General features: G+C 39.7%; 1 protein-coding gene across 2 annotated transcripts in view; it reads right to left on the reverse strand.

The window, feature by feature from the left end:
* Positions 1 to 17,925, reverse strand: part of GTF2I (general transcription factor IIi) — a 456,346-nt gene that overhangs the window by 342,573 nt on the left and 95,848 nt on the right. For both annotated transcript variants that reach the window (XM_053707479.1, XM_053707477.1), the window contains one exon: positions 9,757 to 9,855. In XM_053707479.1, the coding sequence (XP_053563454.1) occupies positions 9,757 to 9,855 (99 nt within the window). The remainder of the gene's footprint in view (positions 1 to 9,756; positions 9,856 to 17,925) is intronic.

The raw sequence follows: 17,925 nt of genomic DNA on the forward strand, positions 1-17,925 counted from the left end.
TTATATGTAGAAATATTGGTGTCCCATTAGCACAAACGGTATATTGCAATATATAAAATGTTATAGTGCTCCACATTTGTGGATTTGTATTTTTTTTTTAAATAAAATGTTGTGCATTACCTTAAAGGGACATTGTACACAAGATTTTTCTTTGCATAAATGTTTAGTAAATGATCCATTTATATAGCCTATCTGGGAGTGTTTTTGTAAAAATGTATAGTTTTGCTTATTTTTCAATAAAATTGTGCTGATTTTCAGACTCCTAAGCAAGCCCCAATGTTTTAGATGTATACTGATGTCTACAGACTGCTGGTTGTGTAATGGGTCTTTTCATACGCAGGAGAAGGGGGTGCCTGCCTGTTCCTGCTTTCCAAGACCCTTTCATTTTACACCCAGATATTTGATTCTGCTTTTTATCATATTCACGTATTCTGATATATATAGTCACTTATTGTGGCTTGCTAATTTTAAGGGAGACGTCCCTGAAGTTTTATATTGGCATAAATGCAGTGTATGATTTAATTAGTATCATTAACGTGTATATATTTTTGACTTTTTACATACTGTGCATCTCCCCTTATTTATATCCATGCTTGAGGAACGCTGCCTCTTCTGTTTTCTGCATTTATATGTGTTTTTCCAGAGGGGATTAACTAGCAGCATGATTTTCTGTCTTCTTAGGCACTCCTATCCTTCTTATTCACATTACTCTTTCATTGGGTGTCCCAGCCTAGCCTCATTAACAGAGCTAAACTGGAGCTTCTAAGTAAGTTTTTAAAAGGTTTTATACTGGATTTTTATATCCAGTATATATCTGTGCAAATTCTTCTTTATAGTAGTGTCTATTACATGCAGTTATATGAAAATTGGTGTATACTGTCACTTTAAATTGTTTTTCTCCCATTTTTCTTCTTTAAAATGGTGGGGGCGGGGCTTGGAATGGGCGGAGTTATAGTGGGCGGGGTTGGGGAGGGGATGGGGCAGGGTTGGGGGCAGGGGGAGACAGGGGCCCCATTTTGTCATCCTGCCTTGGGCCCCGCAATGGCTAGGGCCGGCCCTGTTTATGGTAAAAGTTACCAGTAACAGGCTTGTGAGCCTGAATCATGGTCTCTATGACCGATTTAGAAAAAAACACGCTTAGACAGAACTAAGCATTCAATCTCAGAAAACTTCAGAGAAAACGAAAGTTGGATGAAAGAATGGACCCTGAATTAGAAGGTCCTTCCTCAGGAACAACCACCGAGGTGGAAGATATAAATCTCTGCTAGCACTGTATACCAGATCCTGTGAGACTATGCAGGAACTATTAAAGTACCGATGCTCACTCCAATTTGATACGGGCAATGATGACTTGTGGAATGAGAGCAAACTGAGGAACAGGGATGTCATATTGAAATCCCAAGGTACCGCCAGGGTATTTAACAGAGCAGCCTGCTTATCTCTTGACCTTTAACATAACTTGGAAGCTTGGCGTACTGCCACCTCCAGCACCCCGATTTGAGTGTTAACCTGGAGAACACCTTTCGGGAGAAGGTCCAATCCCCAGGAGGAAAAATCTGACTGCTCAAGAAGTCCGCTCCCTGTATCCACTCCTGAAATGTGAAAAGTGGATAGACAACAAATGTGAGCGTCCGCCCACCGAACAATCCACGCCAAACATGGCTAAGGAACTCAAGGATCCTCCCAGGTGGTTGATGTAAACCACAGAGATGAAATTGTCTTGGACAACTGAGGTCAAGTCATCAGAGCATTGTAGATCGCTGTTAACTCCAAGATGGTTATAGAATAGCAGACTCCTCCCAAGTCCATAGTCACCAACCCAACAGGCTGGCGTCTGTGGTCATTATTATTCCCCCAGAAGGTTTTCGGCATCATGTGTCCTAAGAAAGATGCTCCTACGAAAACCACCACAGGAAAGAAACTCATGTCAACAGATCTAGATATATCCTCGGAGACAGAACCACATGATCCCTGTTCTACTATCTGAGCATGCATAACAGCAGACTCTCAGATGGAATCAAACAAGGGATGATGGCCAAGGAAGCAACCATCAGACCAAATACCTCCATACATTGAGCTACTGATGGGCCAAACAGTAGAGTGCAGAAATAGGCAACAGGAATTAATCAAAGATTTTCTGATCTATGTCAAAAATATTTTCAGAAATAGGGAAACTAATATGGTCCCTAAGAAAACTACCCCTGAAGCTGGAACAAGGGAACTTATTTTCAGAATCACTTCTCATCCGTGGGAATGAATAAACTACAACAAGATCTTTGTATGAGAGTTTGCTTGTTGAAAAGATGGCGCCTGAACCATTATGTCGTCCAGGAAGGGTACCACAACAATTCCCTGAACCTGATCACTGCCAAAATAGCCCCCTCTGGGAGCCGTGGCAAGGCCAAAGGGAAGAGCCACAAACTGAAGTGTTTGACAGAAAGGCAAAACTCAGGAACTTGAAAACACATGTCCTCCAGGTCTATGGTCACCATGAACTGACCCTCTTGGACCAAAGGAAGAATGGAACCACTGGTTTCCAATTTGAAGGACGGTACCCTGAGAAGACTTGTTGAAACACTTTAGATCTATCATAGGATAAAAAATTCCCTCTTTTTCTGGAACCATGGGCAGAAATCAATAGAATTCTAGACCCTGTTCCCTTACAGGAACTGGTTTCTATCATTTACCAGGAAAAGAGGTCCCAAACGCACTTCAAAAATGCCTTACTGTTATCTGGCCTACAGATAATATGAGAGGAGGAACCTGCCTCTGGGTGGAATGTATGAAAAAATCCACTGACCATGAATATAGCCACAAAGCCCTAACACAGCGAAGCCAGATATCTTGGCTCCCGGGTTAAAAACTTGCATGGTAGCATCAGAAATAAAGGAATTGGCTAGCTTACGAGCCTTAATTCTGTTCTGGATCTCCTCCTTAAAGGAGTCCCTACCAATTGGATCAAACAAGGCGTTGCACCAATAAGATGCCGCACTTGACACAGTGGCAAAACAAACTTTCATGTAAGCCTTCAGCTTAGTCCATTGTTCCTGAAAAGAACAGCTACCCTCTCTAGGAATCGTAGTTCTCTTAGCCAGAGTAGAAATGTTCTACTACTGTAGGCACCATGCGTCATGAAATTTAATGAAGACAACGACAGGAAACATTTTTTTAAAGACAGGAGACAGGGAAAACTCCAAGATTAGCTCTCCCATTCCTGTGAAAAATCTCCTAGCACGGTCGGAGTCGCTCCAAGGCAGCCAAAACCTCCTTAAATCATACACAAAGGTGTTCAAGCTGAAATCTGAAGGATACTTCTTCAGCCTCAGATAAAGGAATTATACTGTCCAAATCTGAGATTTTACCCTCAGAGGCTACTGACTTATCCTCCTCATCAGACCTATCAGGAAGGCAATCAGTGTAGCAGAAGGAGGTACAGAAACCTTACTATCTGAATCTCTAATATTCCTCCTGCGATTTTCCCCTAAGAATAGGAAAAGCAGATAATGCCACAGATACTCAAAAGATACCTGAGCAGCAAATTCTGCAGACAAATAACTCCTCCAGCAGATAATGAAAAACCGCAGGGCACTGCAGGTGACGCCATAGAGGCTTGGGACGTGTAAGGAGAAAACTGTGGCATTGCCTAAACAGCATCATCCTGGGAGACATTGGGCTCAGAGGCAATGCGTTATCTCTATCTCAAGAGATCCAGCAAAACAAGAACACACATAATTGCATATTTGAAAACAATATTAGTGTCTAAAAACCAAACAGAATTTTCTGCAAAAGAAAAACTGAAAGGCAAAAATTTATTTAAATTTAATATTTTAATATATTAATATTATAAAGAAAAAACAAGACTGTCACTTTAAAACAAACAGTTAATTTAAGGGACGATGTAACAAACACAGTATAGGCCGTGATGTTTGTGCTCATATAATATAAAGTACACAATATCCTAATAAACGTTCTCCATAAACTTGATAAGGAACATTTTACATCTACAATATAGTTTGTATTGTAAAATATCTTAAAGTTAACATAGCGCTTTTTAATAAAAAGCCGTGTAAGCTCTTTTCTCAGCCGGAGGAGACTGAGAGAGGCGGGGTTACATGACCGGACCTGGCAAGAGACTGAAATGGCGCCGCAGCTCCTTCTCAGAGGAGGAGGAGGCGGGGACACGGCAACAGCATGGGAATAAAGCGTGCAACTATTTTCTAACATTGCGCTTCAATCTACCATGTGAACAAGCCCAAGAAAAGTACAATTTTGCTGACTCTGAGGCTGCTCTCTATTCACAAGGCAGTGTGACGGTACACTCCTTAAAAGGACCGCTAGAAAACCGCCATCGAACTGCACAGCAAAAATACATAGTGCGCACACAAAACTGTCTCAATACTGTGAAGCTAAACCCTCAGAGCTATAAATACAAGCTCCACACATAAGAATAAAAATAAATTAGAGGTGTTGCTAACCCCTTGGGTGCCTCTAAACTTACCCATGAGCCCAAACAATCAGGGGATTCCTTATTAATCCCTAGTCTCCTGTCACCATAAAGTGCCTGCATCCTGCCTAAAATATCCTTCTAAAGGATATATCTGTCCCACATAATGTTGCAGAGAAGGCTCCTTAACCCTTTTAGTGCCAGTCTCCCACTCAGAAGACAAAAAGGCACTTACTTGCAGTCTACCCGTCCGGCAGGACAGCCTACATGGTATGAGAGGACGCCACTCCTCACAGAGACCTGTAGAGAAAAGAAAGAAAAGAGTAAGCAACTCTGGCTTTCTATACCATGGGCAGCAAAAATGTTAGGAAAACGCAGCAAGGCCCATCTTACAAGTTCCTAACTGCTTTAAAGCCACCACTGCCCTACTGAAGAGACTACCGTGGAGTACGGCTAGACTCAATCCTTGAAAAAGGAAAAAGAACAGAGCAAACCTACTCTGGCTTTCTAAAATAATAAAATCTTGATTGAAGTGAAATAAATCCAATTTTCTTCAGACACCAAAACTTCACCTCCTCCATGCACTAAAGGCAAAGAGAATGACTGAGGTTTGTAGGAAGGGAAGTGATACTTAACAGTTTGACTGTGGTGCTCTTTGCCTCCTCCTGCTGGCCAGGAGTGATATTCCCAACAGTAATTTATGACGTCGTGGACTCACCACATCTTAGGAAAGAAATCCTATTTATGCAATATTCATATTTGATAAAGTGTTTAACTATGTATTTACAGTAAATGTTCTTCACATATGGGATTATGTTCTAAATATAACATAACCAGAACGATGTATCTGCAAAGTTAGGACTGTTCTTAGTTTCTAAAAAGCAGAGAATGTTCATATATGTGAATGTACATATTGAAAAAGCCACTAAGGGTCTGAATGTCCTAACAATTACTAGCTAGTGTGTAAGGAAATATCTATTTCAACGATATCAACAACCTGTATAGCAACCTCCAATGTAATTGCTGGGGTATAAAAGGAGAAAAGGAGAACAAAAGTACATATATACATACATAATCAGGGATAGCAATGTGGCAACAATACATACAAACTCGGATGTTCAAATATTTAAAAATGTTATAGAAAGATTTAACTAGATGGCAAATAATTGTAGTTTATACACCAATTGTGGTCTATTGAGTCATCTAATGTACTTGAGTATACAACATACATCTATACACTGGTGCACATGCACATACATATATATGGATAAATACATAAAAGCAAGGTAGAGATCAACTTTATTTGGGAAAAGAGAGATGTTGCAGGTACGCCCTTAAGGCCAGTAGGGACCCTTGTCCGTAATTTGAAGATCCAGAACATCTCTCTTTTCCCAAGGATTTTATCCCTATCTCCTCCTCTAGGAGGATGACGTATTTGTTCGATCACTTGCCATCTGAATGTGGTATTGCCTTTATGATGTATGCAAGTAAAATGTTTCACCAAAGGTGTACTTGCTTCACCTATTTTTATAGTTGATAGATGATTCCTTATGTGAGTGTTCACATCTGTGGTCGTTAATCCTTCGTATTGTAGGTGACACTCTATACAGGTTAACAGGTAGATGACGTAAGATGAGGTATAGTTGACACAAGTGTCTATGCTGAATGTCTCACCAGTGACTTCAGAGTGAAAATTCTCTGAAAAGATGCCAAGTTCACAAGGTCTGCATCTAGATCTACCGCATCTATACATCCCTTTATGTGTCAGCCATGAACCACTTTGTTGAGGAGATAGTGGGGGTAGTTCTGATGGAGAAAGATGATTCCCTAAAGTTTTACATCTCCTATAGGAACAGCGTAGGCCGTCATTGACACCGTTTACCAGCTTGTCATCTGCTGATAGCATATTAAAATGTTTTTTTGACAATCTTACAGACAGCGTTGTAGTCTTCGCTGTAATCAGTCACAAAAGTCACTTTGTTACATTTTGTGTTGTCTCGAATTCTATGTAAATCAGGGGAATTAGAAAGGAGAGCCCTCCTATCTATAAGATCTACTTGTTTCTGTGCCCTACCAATCACATATTTAGGATATCCTCTCTGTTGTAAACAGACTCTCATAGCCTTTTTTTGCTCTCTTGTGTGAAGTTTCTTTTAACCCTAACTAATTGACCTCAAAAGGTACGTGTTTGGGATGGCAACTTCTGGCGTGGAGTAGTGTATTTTTAGTGATTGGTTTCCTATAGATGTCAGTAAGGATCTGTCCCTGCTCACCTACTGTAAGAGTAAGGTCCAAAAAGTTGATACATTCTTTTTGTATATCGAAAGTAAATCTGAGGCCAACTTCGTTCTCATTAAGACTGTTCACAAACTGATTGAGTTGAGTATCAGAACCCTTATAAATGAAGAGCAGGTCGTCTATATAACGCTTAAAAAATGCTATATGATCTCTATAGATATTTCTATCTCCATAGATGTGGGATAGCTCCCACCAACCCATAAAAAAATTGGTGTATGATGGGGCAAATTTAGCCCCCTTCGCTGTCCCACATCTCTGGAGATAGAACCTGCCTTCAAATCGGAAATAGTTATGAGTGAGCATGAACCCCCATGGCTCTCAAAACAAAATCTCTGAATTCCTTGGAGAAATTCGAGTAGGAGGTAAGAAAAAATTCCAGTGCCTCCTATCCCTTCTCATGTGGAATTGACAAGTAGAGGGCCACAGCGTCCACAGTCAATTAAACATAACTATCCTTATCCCAAGTAACAGTTTCCATTGAGCCAATAATGCTTAGTATCCTTCAGATAGCTTTGTTAGGAAATCACGAAGGGGTGCAGAATGGCATCCAACCATTGGGAGAGGCGATCAGATAATGAGCCAATCCCACTGACTATTGGGCGTCCCTGAACATTGGAAAATGTTTTGTGTACTTTGGGAAAGTGGTGGAATATGGGGACCACCGGATAGTCTTTGTGCAGGTATTCATAGGTTGCCAGATCAAAGAAACCCACTTCCAAACAATCGTCAGGGAGGGATTTTATCTCCTTCTGAAAGGTTTTGGTGGGATCAGTGGGGAGACAAAGATAGTTAGTTTCATCTTGTAATTGTCTAAGAGCCTCTCCCACATAGTCTATCTAAAACTACCACTGAACCTCCCTTATCGGCTGAACGTATAACTATGTTATTATTAGATTTGAGTTCATGTAGGGCCTGTCTCTCTTTTACAGAAAGGTTATGTTTAGGATGATCTCTATGTCCATTTGGGTCTTGTTTGGATGCCAAAGATGTAAGGTCATTTTCGACTCTTTTGTAAAAAATTTCAATAATGTGCCCTCTGCTCTGTATGGGGTAAAATTCAGAACTATTTTTAAAACCACTAAAGTAGTTAATAGTGGATTGTGTAGGCCCCTGTGAGTCTGGTGCAATTAGAGAGTCTAGTGTTATAGCGTCACACTCTTCTCCAAAGTCAAAATCCGTTGAGTCAAAACGAGGTGTCTTATGGTCTACCAGAGACCTTGTTTGTGTCGTATGAGTACCTTCAATATTAGAGAAATGTTTCTGTAAAGTAATGTTTCTAATCAATTTGTTAATGTCTAACATAGTTTTGAACAAATCAAATTTACATGTAGGAGTGAAATTTAGGCCAAAATTTAGTAATTTCAAATGAGTTTCGGAAAGCTCAAAGCTAGACAAATTGATGACATTATTCGCTAATATACTTCAGCAATTTCATTGGAGGTTGCTATACAGGTTGTTGATATTGTTGTAACAGATATTTCCTTACACACTAGCTAGTAATTGTTGGGACATTCAGACCCTTAGTGGCTTTTTCAATATGTACATTCACATATATGAAGATTCTCTGCTTTTTAGAAACCGAGAACATTTTGTAGATATGAACTTGGTAGATATATCGTTCTGGTTATGTTATATCTTTACACACACGTATATGTATATATATAACTTTTATTGTTACTACTATATGACTTCATATGTCCCTTTCTCTATATATGTTACATATCTATCTATCTATCCATTTATTTATTTATTTACACTAGCTAAGTGATAGCTAGAGTGGATTTGTATATGTGGGTCTTTCGTGGTACAGACCTCAATACAGGCTAAGATAGCAAATGTTCATCATGTTACACACCCACACAGATCGCTGTCAGATTGGATGACAGTCCACCAATAGGCTCAGAGTAATGATTTTAAATAGCAGACACAGGTGTATCTGTTAGCTATGATTACGGCCACTGGCCAAAACATGTTAGCATACTTGTACTCTCTGTGTGTGCGTGTTTTATTTTGGACCTCCTGGTTTGATTTTATCCTACTTGGAATTTTCAATAAATAAACTTTTACTTTACCCTTGCCTACGGTACACATCTTCTTTTGCCTACTATATATATTTTTTACTTTTTCTATATAATTATATATATATATATATATATATATATATATATATGTGTGTGTGTTTAAGAATAAATTGAACATATTTTCTATGTAAAGAACATTAGAATGTGAAATATTAATATTCATGTCGGGTTAACACATTCGAGTAAACGCGATTGGTTTTGCGCGTGACTAACAGTGTTAGGTTTTTCCCTCCACTTTTTGAGCTCCATTGAAATCTATGGGGGAATACGTTAATGCGGTAGTGATATTCGAAATTTGGCTTTTTGCGTGCTTCAGGTTAGCGCATGTGCGAAAATGTACTACTTTCAACATCTAATATGCGCACTACTCGACACGCAAAAAGCTTACTTCTAGCGAATTTAACTCTCGAGCAGAATCGCTAAAGAGTGCGCCACTTGTAATCTAGCCCATGGAGAGAAGTCACTCAAAATCAATTTTACTAAGATAGGAAAGCTCAGTGAATCAAGAAATGATATATACATACAAATTCTACCTATTTATCAAAGAAAGTGGCTAAACATTAACAGAGATATAAAAGTCAATAGTATGATGGAGTTGTACATGCCCAGCATATTATTTTAAAATACTTTGTAATATGAAGCTGGCTTTAAATAACAATGCTTTTGCATTTGTATATCTGATTCTGCCACCATCTGCTAATCTTTGAGCCTAGACAAATGTTAATTAATGTATATGCACCATGCACTTACCTTTCAATCAGGTTCATGCATGCTAGTATACACAAGAATCAGCAGCTAATCACACTAAGCAGGATGTTATGCAGGGGCTGTAATCTCCAGCATGCTATTATTTCAGCAAAATTAAATACAGGTTTTGCTTCCATAATCAAATAGTGTTAAGTCTGTTTTTTGTTTTTTTGTGTGCCTACTTACCAAAATTAAACTCTCGAGTTTTTCTCTTGCTCTGTGAAGACTGCTCATTAACAACTTCGATGTTCTTTTGCTTCTTATGTGGTGGTAAGTAGTCATCGTCTTACATTAAAAAAAAAATAATAATAATTAAAAAGGGAGAGATGCAGCACAAACGTGATATAGAGAAGAAAACAATAACTCATAATTTATTGTTTTTAGTGACTACATTCAAGTTATTCATTAACCCCTTAAGGACACGGCCATTTTTAAATTTCTTTCCCTTAAGGACCAGGGCTATTTTTACATTTCTGCGGTGTTTGTGTTTAGCTGTAATTTTCCTCTTACTCGTTTACTGTACCCACACATATTATATACCGTTTTCTCGCCACTAAATGGACTTTCTAAAGATACCATTATTTTCATCATATCTTATAATTTACTATTAAAAATATTATAAAATATGAGGAAAAAATGGAAAAAAAACACACTTTTTCTAACTTTGACCCCCAAAATCTGTTACACATCTACAACCACCAAAAAACAACCATGCTAAATAGTTTTCTAAAATTTGTCCTGAGTTTAGAAATACCCAATGTTTACATATTCTTTGCTTTTTTTGCAAGTTATAGGGCCATAAATACAAGTAGCACTTTGCTATTTCAAAACCACTTTTTTTCAAAATGAGCGCTAGTTACATTGGAACCCTGATATCTGTCAGGAATACCTAAATATCCCTTGACATGTATATATTTTTTTTTAGAAGACATCCCAAAGTATTGATCTAGGCCCATTTTGGTATATTTCATGCCACCATTTCACCGCCAAATGCGATCAAATAAAAAAAAATGTTCACTTTTTCACGAACTTTAGGTTTCTCACAGAAATTATTTACAAACAACTTGTGCAATTATGGCATAAAATGGTTGTAAGTGCTTCTCTGGGATCCCCTTTGTTCAGAAATAGCAGACTTATATGGCTTTGGCGTTGCTTTTTGGTAATTAGAAAGGCTGCTAAATGCCACTGCGCGCCACACGTGTTTTATGCCCAGCAGTGAAGGGGTTTAATTAGGGAGCATGTAGGGAGCTTGTAGAGTTAATTTTAGCTTTAGTGTAGTGTAGTAGACAACCCAAAGTATTGATCTAGGCCCATTTTGGTAAATTTAATGCCACCATTTCACCGCCAAATGCGATCAAATTAAAAAAAAAAACGTAATTTTTTTCGCAATTTTAGGTTTCTCACTGAAATTATTTACAAACAGCTTGTGCAATTATAGCACAAATGGTTGTAAATGCTTCTCTGGTATCCCCTTTGTTCAGAAATAGCAGACATATATGGCTTTGGCAATGCTTTTTGGTAATTAGAAGGCTGCTAAATGCCGCTGCACATCACACGTGTATTATGGCTAGCAGTGAAGGGGTTAATTAGGGATCTTGTAGGGAGCTTGCAGGGTTAATTTAGCTTTAGTGTAGAGATCAGCCTCCCACCTGACACATCAGACCCACTGATCCCTCCCAAACAGCTCTCTTCCCTCCCCCACCCCACAATTGTCCCCCGCCATCTTAAGTACTGGCAGAAAGTCTGCCAGTACTAAAATAAAAGGTATCTTTTTTTTTTTTCTTTTTTTTTTTGGGAGCATATTTACATATGCTGCTGTGTAGGATCCCTCTTAGCCCCAAACCTCCCTGATCCCCCCCCAAACAGCTCTCTAACCCTCCCCCTCTACATTATTGGGAGCCATCTTGGGTACTGGCAGCTGTCTGCCAGTACCCAGTTTACCAAAAAAAATATATTTTTTTTTAAAGTATATTTTTTAATTTTTTCCCCACTTTTCTGTAGTGTAGCTTCCCCCCCCCCCCAAGACTAAACCCCCACCCCCTCCCAGATCCCTTCGATTAACATATTTATCCCCCCTCTCTCCCTCTAAATATAAACCACTGTTCCATAGTGTAACGGTTCCCACCCGCTCCCTCCCCGTGCACGCGCCCGCCCGCCTCCCCTGTGCACGCGCGCGCGTCCGTGCGCGCCCCCCAGCAATCCCGCCCACGATCCCGCCCACCGGTCATCATCGATCGCCGCCCACCCGCCTCCCACGTCTGCTCCCACCCACCAACGATCGCGGCATCGATGTCCGGTGCAGAGAGGGCCACAGAGTGGCTCTCTCTGCATCGGATGGGGAAAAATGTTATTGCAGTGATGCCTCGATATCGAGGCATCACTACAATAACCGGAAAGCGGCTGGAAGCGATCAGGATCGCTTCCAGCCGCGTTCAACCCCAACGTCGTACAGGGTACGTCGCTGGTCTTTAAAGACCAGTTTGTGCAAGACGTACCCTGTACGACGCGTGTCGTTAAGGGGTTAAACTGAAGAACAGTGTTTTGTGAATTAAAAACAGTTTTAAAAAGATTCAAGAAAGAAAAACACAACGCACACGCACAATATTCATGAAGGAAAACCGCTATTTGGAAAGAGTAAAAAAACTAAATTGCTTACCTGATAAATTTATTTATTTCCGGATATAGTGAGTCCATGACGTCATCAATCACTGTTGGGAATATCACTCCTGGCCAGCAGGCAGAGGCAAAGAGCACCACGGTTAAACTGTAAAGTGTCACTTCCCTTCCTACAAACCCCAGTCATTCGACCGATAGGTAATGGAGAAAAAGGAGTAACACAAAGGTGTAGAGGTGCCTGGGGATTAATATAAAAACAACGGTCTAAAAATAAAGGGCGGGGTCGTGGACTCACCATGTCCGGAAATAAATTTATCAGGTAAGCATACATTTTATTTTCTTTCCTAAGATATGGTGAGTCCACAACGTCATCAATTACTGTTGGGAACCAATACCCAAGCTGGAGGACACAGATGACTAGGGAAGGACAAGACAGGCAGACCTAAACAGAAGGCACCACCGCTTGAAGAACTTTTCCTCCAAAAGAAACCTTGTCCGAGGCAAAAACCACAAATTAATAAAATCTGGCCAAAGTATGCAAAGAAGACCAAGTTGCAGCCTTGCCAAACCGATCCACAGAAGCTTAATTTGTGAAGGTCCAAGAAGAAGAGACAGCCCTCGTGTAATGAGCCATAACTCTCTCAGGAGACTGCAGCCCCGCAGTCTGAAAAGTAAAAGAATTAAACTTCTCAACCAGAGAAAAGAGAAGTAGCAGTAGCTTTCTGTTACAGAGAAAACAAACAAAAACAGAATAAAAAATATTAAGCACGCTCAACATCAAATTGTGCACACACGTTCCTCAAGAGATAAGAATGAGGACACAGAAAGGGAGCAACAAATTCCCAAACAATATTTCTACTTAGGATAAAAAACCTCCTTATCCGGAATAAGATAAAGCAAATCACACTGCAAAGCCGAGAGTACCTAAACTCCAAGAGGAGCAAGACACTTAAACACAGGCCTGATACTAACCAGGATCTGTCAAAAAGATTACATGTCTGGCACATCCGCCAGACACTTGTGTAAGAAAGGTTAACGCAGAAATCTGACCCTTCAGAGAACTGACTGACAAACCATCCTCCAGACTTTCCCGGAGAAAGGGCAAAACCCCTAGGAATCCTGACCCTACTTCCAAGAGTAGTCCTGGGATTCACACCAATCAGGGAATTTACACCATACCTGGCTTATGGTATAAGTTACCAGTAACAGGCTTGCGAGCCTGAATCATGGTCTCAAGGACCGATTCAGAAAAAAAAAACGCTTAGACAGAACTAAGCATCCACTCTCCAAGCGGAAAACCTCAGAGAAAATGAAAATTGGGATGGAAGAATGGACCCTGAACTAGAAAGTGCTTCCTCAGGAACAACCACCAAGGTGGAAGAAATACATCTCCGCTAGGTCTATATACCAGATCCTGCGAGACTATACAGGAACTATTAAAATACAGATGCTCACTCCCATTTGATATGAGCAATGACTTGTGGAAGGAGAGCAAACTGAGGAACAGGGATGTCAGACTGAAATCCCAAGGAACCTCCAGGGTATTTAACAGAGCAAGTTTATGGAGGATTGTAGAAATCCACCAAAAAGAATACACATATAGCACTCAAGAGCTATTAATATATGTATATAACAACAAATTGTGATGAAATAACTGTCTGTTATTCACTACAAATGATTAGATTGATAATCATGGAGGTGGGAAGAAAAAAAAAAAAAAGGGGGAGATAATAAAATATAACTTTTATTTACATATTTACTTAAAAGGGGGAAAAAAACAAACAATTAAAAACACACACAATATAGACTCATGCGTAAAGTAACCTTGTATATCTGTATATCAGATTGCCCTTTGTGAATAGGGAATAAGTTTAAGACCAGTATAGGAATCTGGACTAAAGGTGATGTTGGTAACAGTTGTTCTCCAGATGTACTAATTACATAGGTACACGATTATAAATATAATAGCACGGTTGATGAAACTGATTGATCAAAATTGATCTAGATTATATGTCATAAAGTCATTTTAGTTTGATTCACTATCATGGATTAAACAAGTATACGTCCAGTATCAATCCAGTGTATTTAATAGTTTTACAACCTAGCTCAAATCTGGTCTATATAGATTAAATCTATCTGCTGACCATTGCAGTTATAATGCAGGTTGCTAGTATCAGTGGTATAGTGATATAAATTATATATATATATATAATCATTATAGATTTGATTATGGAAATAATAAATATATATAATATATCATTAAGTATGATACCACAACTTTGATAGTACACTGAATTTGTTTGGACAACAATAGTATATGTTAGGTTTGCATTGCAAGCTTCATTGATGTTTTTGTATATTAATTACATGTACATATGGGTAGTTTGACTATAAGTTTGGCAGTTTGTGCTCTTTATGAGTCTTACTGCAACTATGTGTTTAACCTTGCAAAATGTATATGTTTCTTTATATTTTCTCACAACTCTGAAAGTTTATGTATTTGTATCTGTCTGTTTATAAATATTTTTGGCAGCACTCTATCAAATTATAATCTATATATAGATCTTATAAATATATTTAAGTATAGGTATTATAGATCTTATAAATATATTTAAGTATAGGTATTACAACAAAGATTGTCTATATGGAATATATTTGTATTCAATCTATACATTGGAATTACAATTATGATGGTATTTTAACTATATTGTGATCTACTTAGAGTGCCTGATATTTTGTTTTATGAATCAATACAATTATAGTTGTTTTTGTTAAGGAATAATACCCAATTTGTATATTAAATAAATCTATTTTGTAAGAAATAGAGACAGTGTTGCAAAGATTGTTGAATGTGTGTTTGATTCAACATATATATTATTTTGGAGTTATAATTCAAGTTGTAGCTAATTCACTGTTGCCACATACTAATATAGTCATAATGTCATGCTTATGAATTGTATATTGGAGTTTCATTAAATTGCATTACACTTATTTAGTTGTATTAGTGTATACTTGTTAATGAGTGCCTAAAGGAGCTGCAGTTGTGTCACTGCTATTGAAGTACAAGCTACTAAATAACATAATTATGCTTACCTGATAAATTCCTTTCTTCTGTAGTGTGATCAGTCCACGGGTCATCATTACTTGTGGGATATTAACTGCTCCCCTACAGGAAGTGCAAGAGGATTCACCCAGCAGAGTGCTATATAGCTCCTCCCCTCTACGTCACCTCCAGTCATTCGACCAAGGACCAACGAGTAAGGAGAAGCCAAGGGTGTAGTGGTGACTGGAGGATAATTTAAAAAATATTTACCTGCCTTAAAAAACAGGGCGGGCCGTGGACTGATCACACTACAGAAGAAAAGGAATTTATCAGGTAAGCATAAATTAGGTTTTCTTCTGTTAAGTGTGATCAGTCCACGGGTCATCATTACTTGTGGGATACCAATACCAAAGCAAAAGTACACGGATGACGGGAGGGGATAGGCAGGCTCTTTATACAGAAGGAACCACTGCCTGAAGAACCTTTCTCCCAAAAATAGCCTCCGAGGAAGCAAAAGTGTAAAAATTTGTAAAATTTGGAAAAAGTATGAAGCGAAGACCAAGTTGCAGCCTTGCAAATCTGTTCAACAGAGGCCTCATTCTTAAAGGCCCAAGTGGAAGCCACAGCTCTAGTGGAATAGCTGTAATTCTTTCAGGAGGCTGCTGTCCAGCAGTCTCATAAGCTAAACGAATTAGCTACGAAGCCAAAAAGAGAGAGAGGGTAGCAGAAGCTTTTTGACCTCTCCTCTGACCAGAGTAAACGACAAACAGGGAAGACGTTTGTCGAAAATCTTTAGTTGCCTGTAAATAAAATTTAAGGGCACGAACTACATCCAGATTGTGCAAAAGGACGTTCCTTCCTCGAAGAAGGATTTGGGCACAAGGATGGAACAACAATCTCCTGATTGATATTCCTGTTAGTGACTACCTTAGGTAAGAACCCAGGCTTAGTACGCAGAACTACCTTATCCGAGTGAAAAATCAAATAAGGAGAATCACAATGTAAGGCTGATAACTCAGAGACTCTTCGAGCCGAGGAAATAGCCATTAAAAATAGAACTTTCCAAGATAACAACTTTATATCAATGGAATGAAGGGGTTCAAACGGACACCCTGTAAAACGTTAAGAACAAGGTTTAAACTCCATGGTGGAGCCACAGCTTTAAACACAGGTTTAATCCTGGCCAAAGCCTGACAAAAAGCCTGAACGTCTGGAACTTCTGACAGACGCTTGTGTAACAGAATGGACAGAGCTGAGATCTGTCCCTTTAAGGAACTAGCGGATAACCCCTTTTCTAAACCTTCTTGTAGAAAAGACAATATCCTAGGAATCCTAACCTTACTCCAAGAGTAACCTTTGGATTCGCACCAATATAGGTATTTACGCCATATTTTATGGTAAAATCTTTCTGGTGACAGGCTTCCTAGCCTGTATTAAGGTATCAGATAACTGACTCAGAAAAACCACGCTTTGATAAGATCAAGCGTTCAATTTCCAAGCAGTCAGCTTCAGAGAAGTTAGATTTTGATGTTTGAAAGGACCCTGAATCAGAAGGTCCTGTTTCAGAGGTAACGACCAAGGTGGACAGAATGACATGTCCACCAGATCTGTATACCAAGTCCTGCGTGGCCATGCAGGCGCTATTAGAATCACTGATCGCTTTCTCCTTTTGATTCTGGCAATCAATCGAGGAAGCATCGGGAAAGGTGGAAACACATAAGCCATCCTGAAGGTCCATGGTGCTGTCAAGGCATCTATCAGGACCGCTCCCGGATCCCTGGATCTGGACCCGTAGCGCGGAAGCTTGGCGTTCTGTCGAGACGCCATGAGATCTATCTCTGGTTTGCCCCAACGTGGAAGTATTTGGGCAAAGACCTCTGGATGAAGTTCCCACTCCCCCGGATGAAAAGTCTGACGACTTAAGAAATCCGCCTCCCAGTTCTCCACTCCCGGATGTGGATTGCAGACAGGTGGCAAGAGGTGAGACTCTGCCCAGCGAATTATCTTCGATACTTCCATCATTGCTAGGGAGCTTCTTGTCCCTCCCTGATGGTTGATATAAGCTACAGTCGTGATGTTGTCCGACTGGAACCTGATGAACCCCCGAGTTGCTAACTGGGGGCCAAGCCAGAAGAGCATTGAGGACTGCTCTCAATTCCAGAATGTTTATTGGAAGAAGACTCTCCTCCTGATTCCATAGTCCCTGAGCCTTCAGAGAATTCCAGACAGCGCCCCAACCTAGTAGGCCTGGCGTCTGTTGTTACAATTGACCAGTCTGGCCTGCTGAATGGCATTCCCCGGGACAGATGTGGCCGATAAAGCCACCATAGAAGAGAATTTCTGGTCTCTTTGAATGGAATGAAGGACACGGCTATGCATTTTGAAGTTTTGTTAACCTGTCCTCTGTCAGGTAAATCTTCATTTCTACAGAATCTATCAGAGTCCCCAGGAAGGGAACTCTTGTGAGTTGGAAAGAGAGAACTTTTCTCTTCGTTCACTTTCCATCCATGCGACCTTAGAAATGCCAGTACTATCTCTGTATGAGATTTGGCAGTTTGAAAGCTTGAAGCTTGTATCAGTATGTCGTCTAAGTACGGAGCTACTGAAATTCCTCGCGTTCTTAGTACCAGCCAGAAGAGTGGCCCAGAACCTTTGTGAAGATTCTTGGAGCCGTAGCCAGTCCGAATGGAAGAGCT

Source organism: Bombina bombina, chromosome 3, assembly GCF_027579735.1.
Source record: "Bombina bombina isolate aBomBom1 chromosome 3, aBomBom1.pri, whole genome shotgun sequence".
Classification (NCBI taxonomy): domain Eukaryota; kingdom Metazoa; phylum Chordata; class Amphibia; order Anura; family Bombinatoridae; genus Bombina; species Bombina bombina.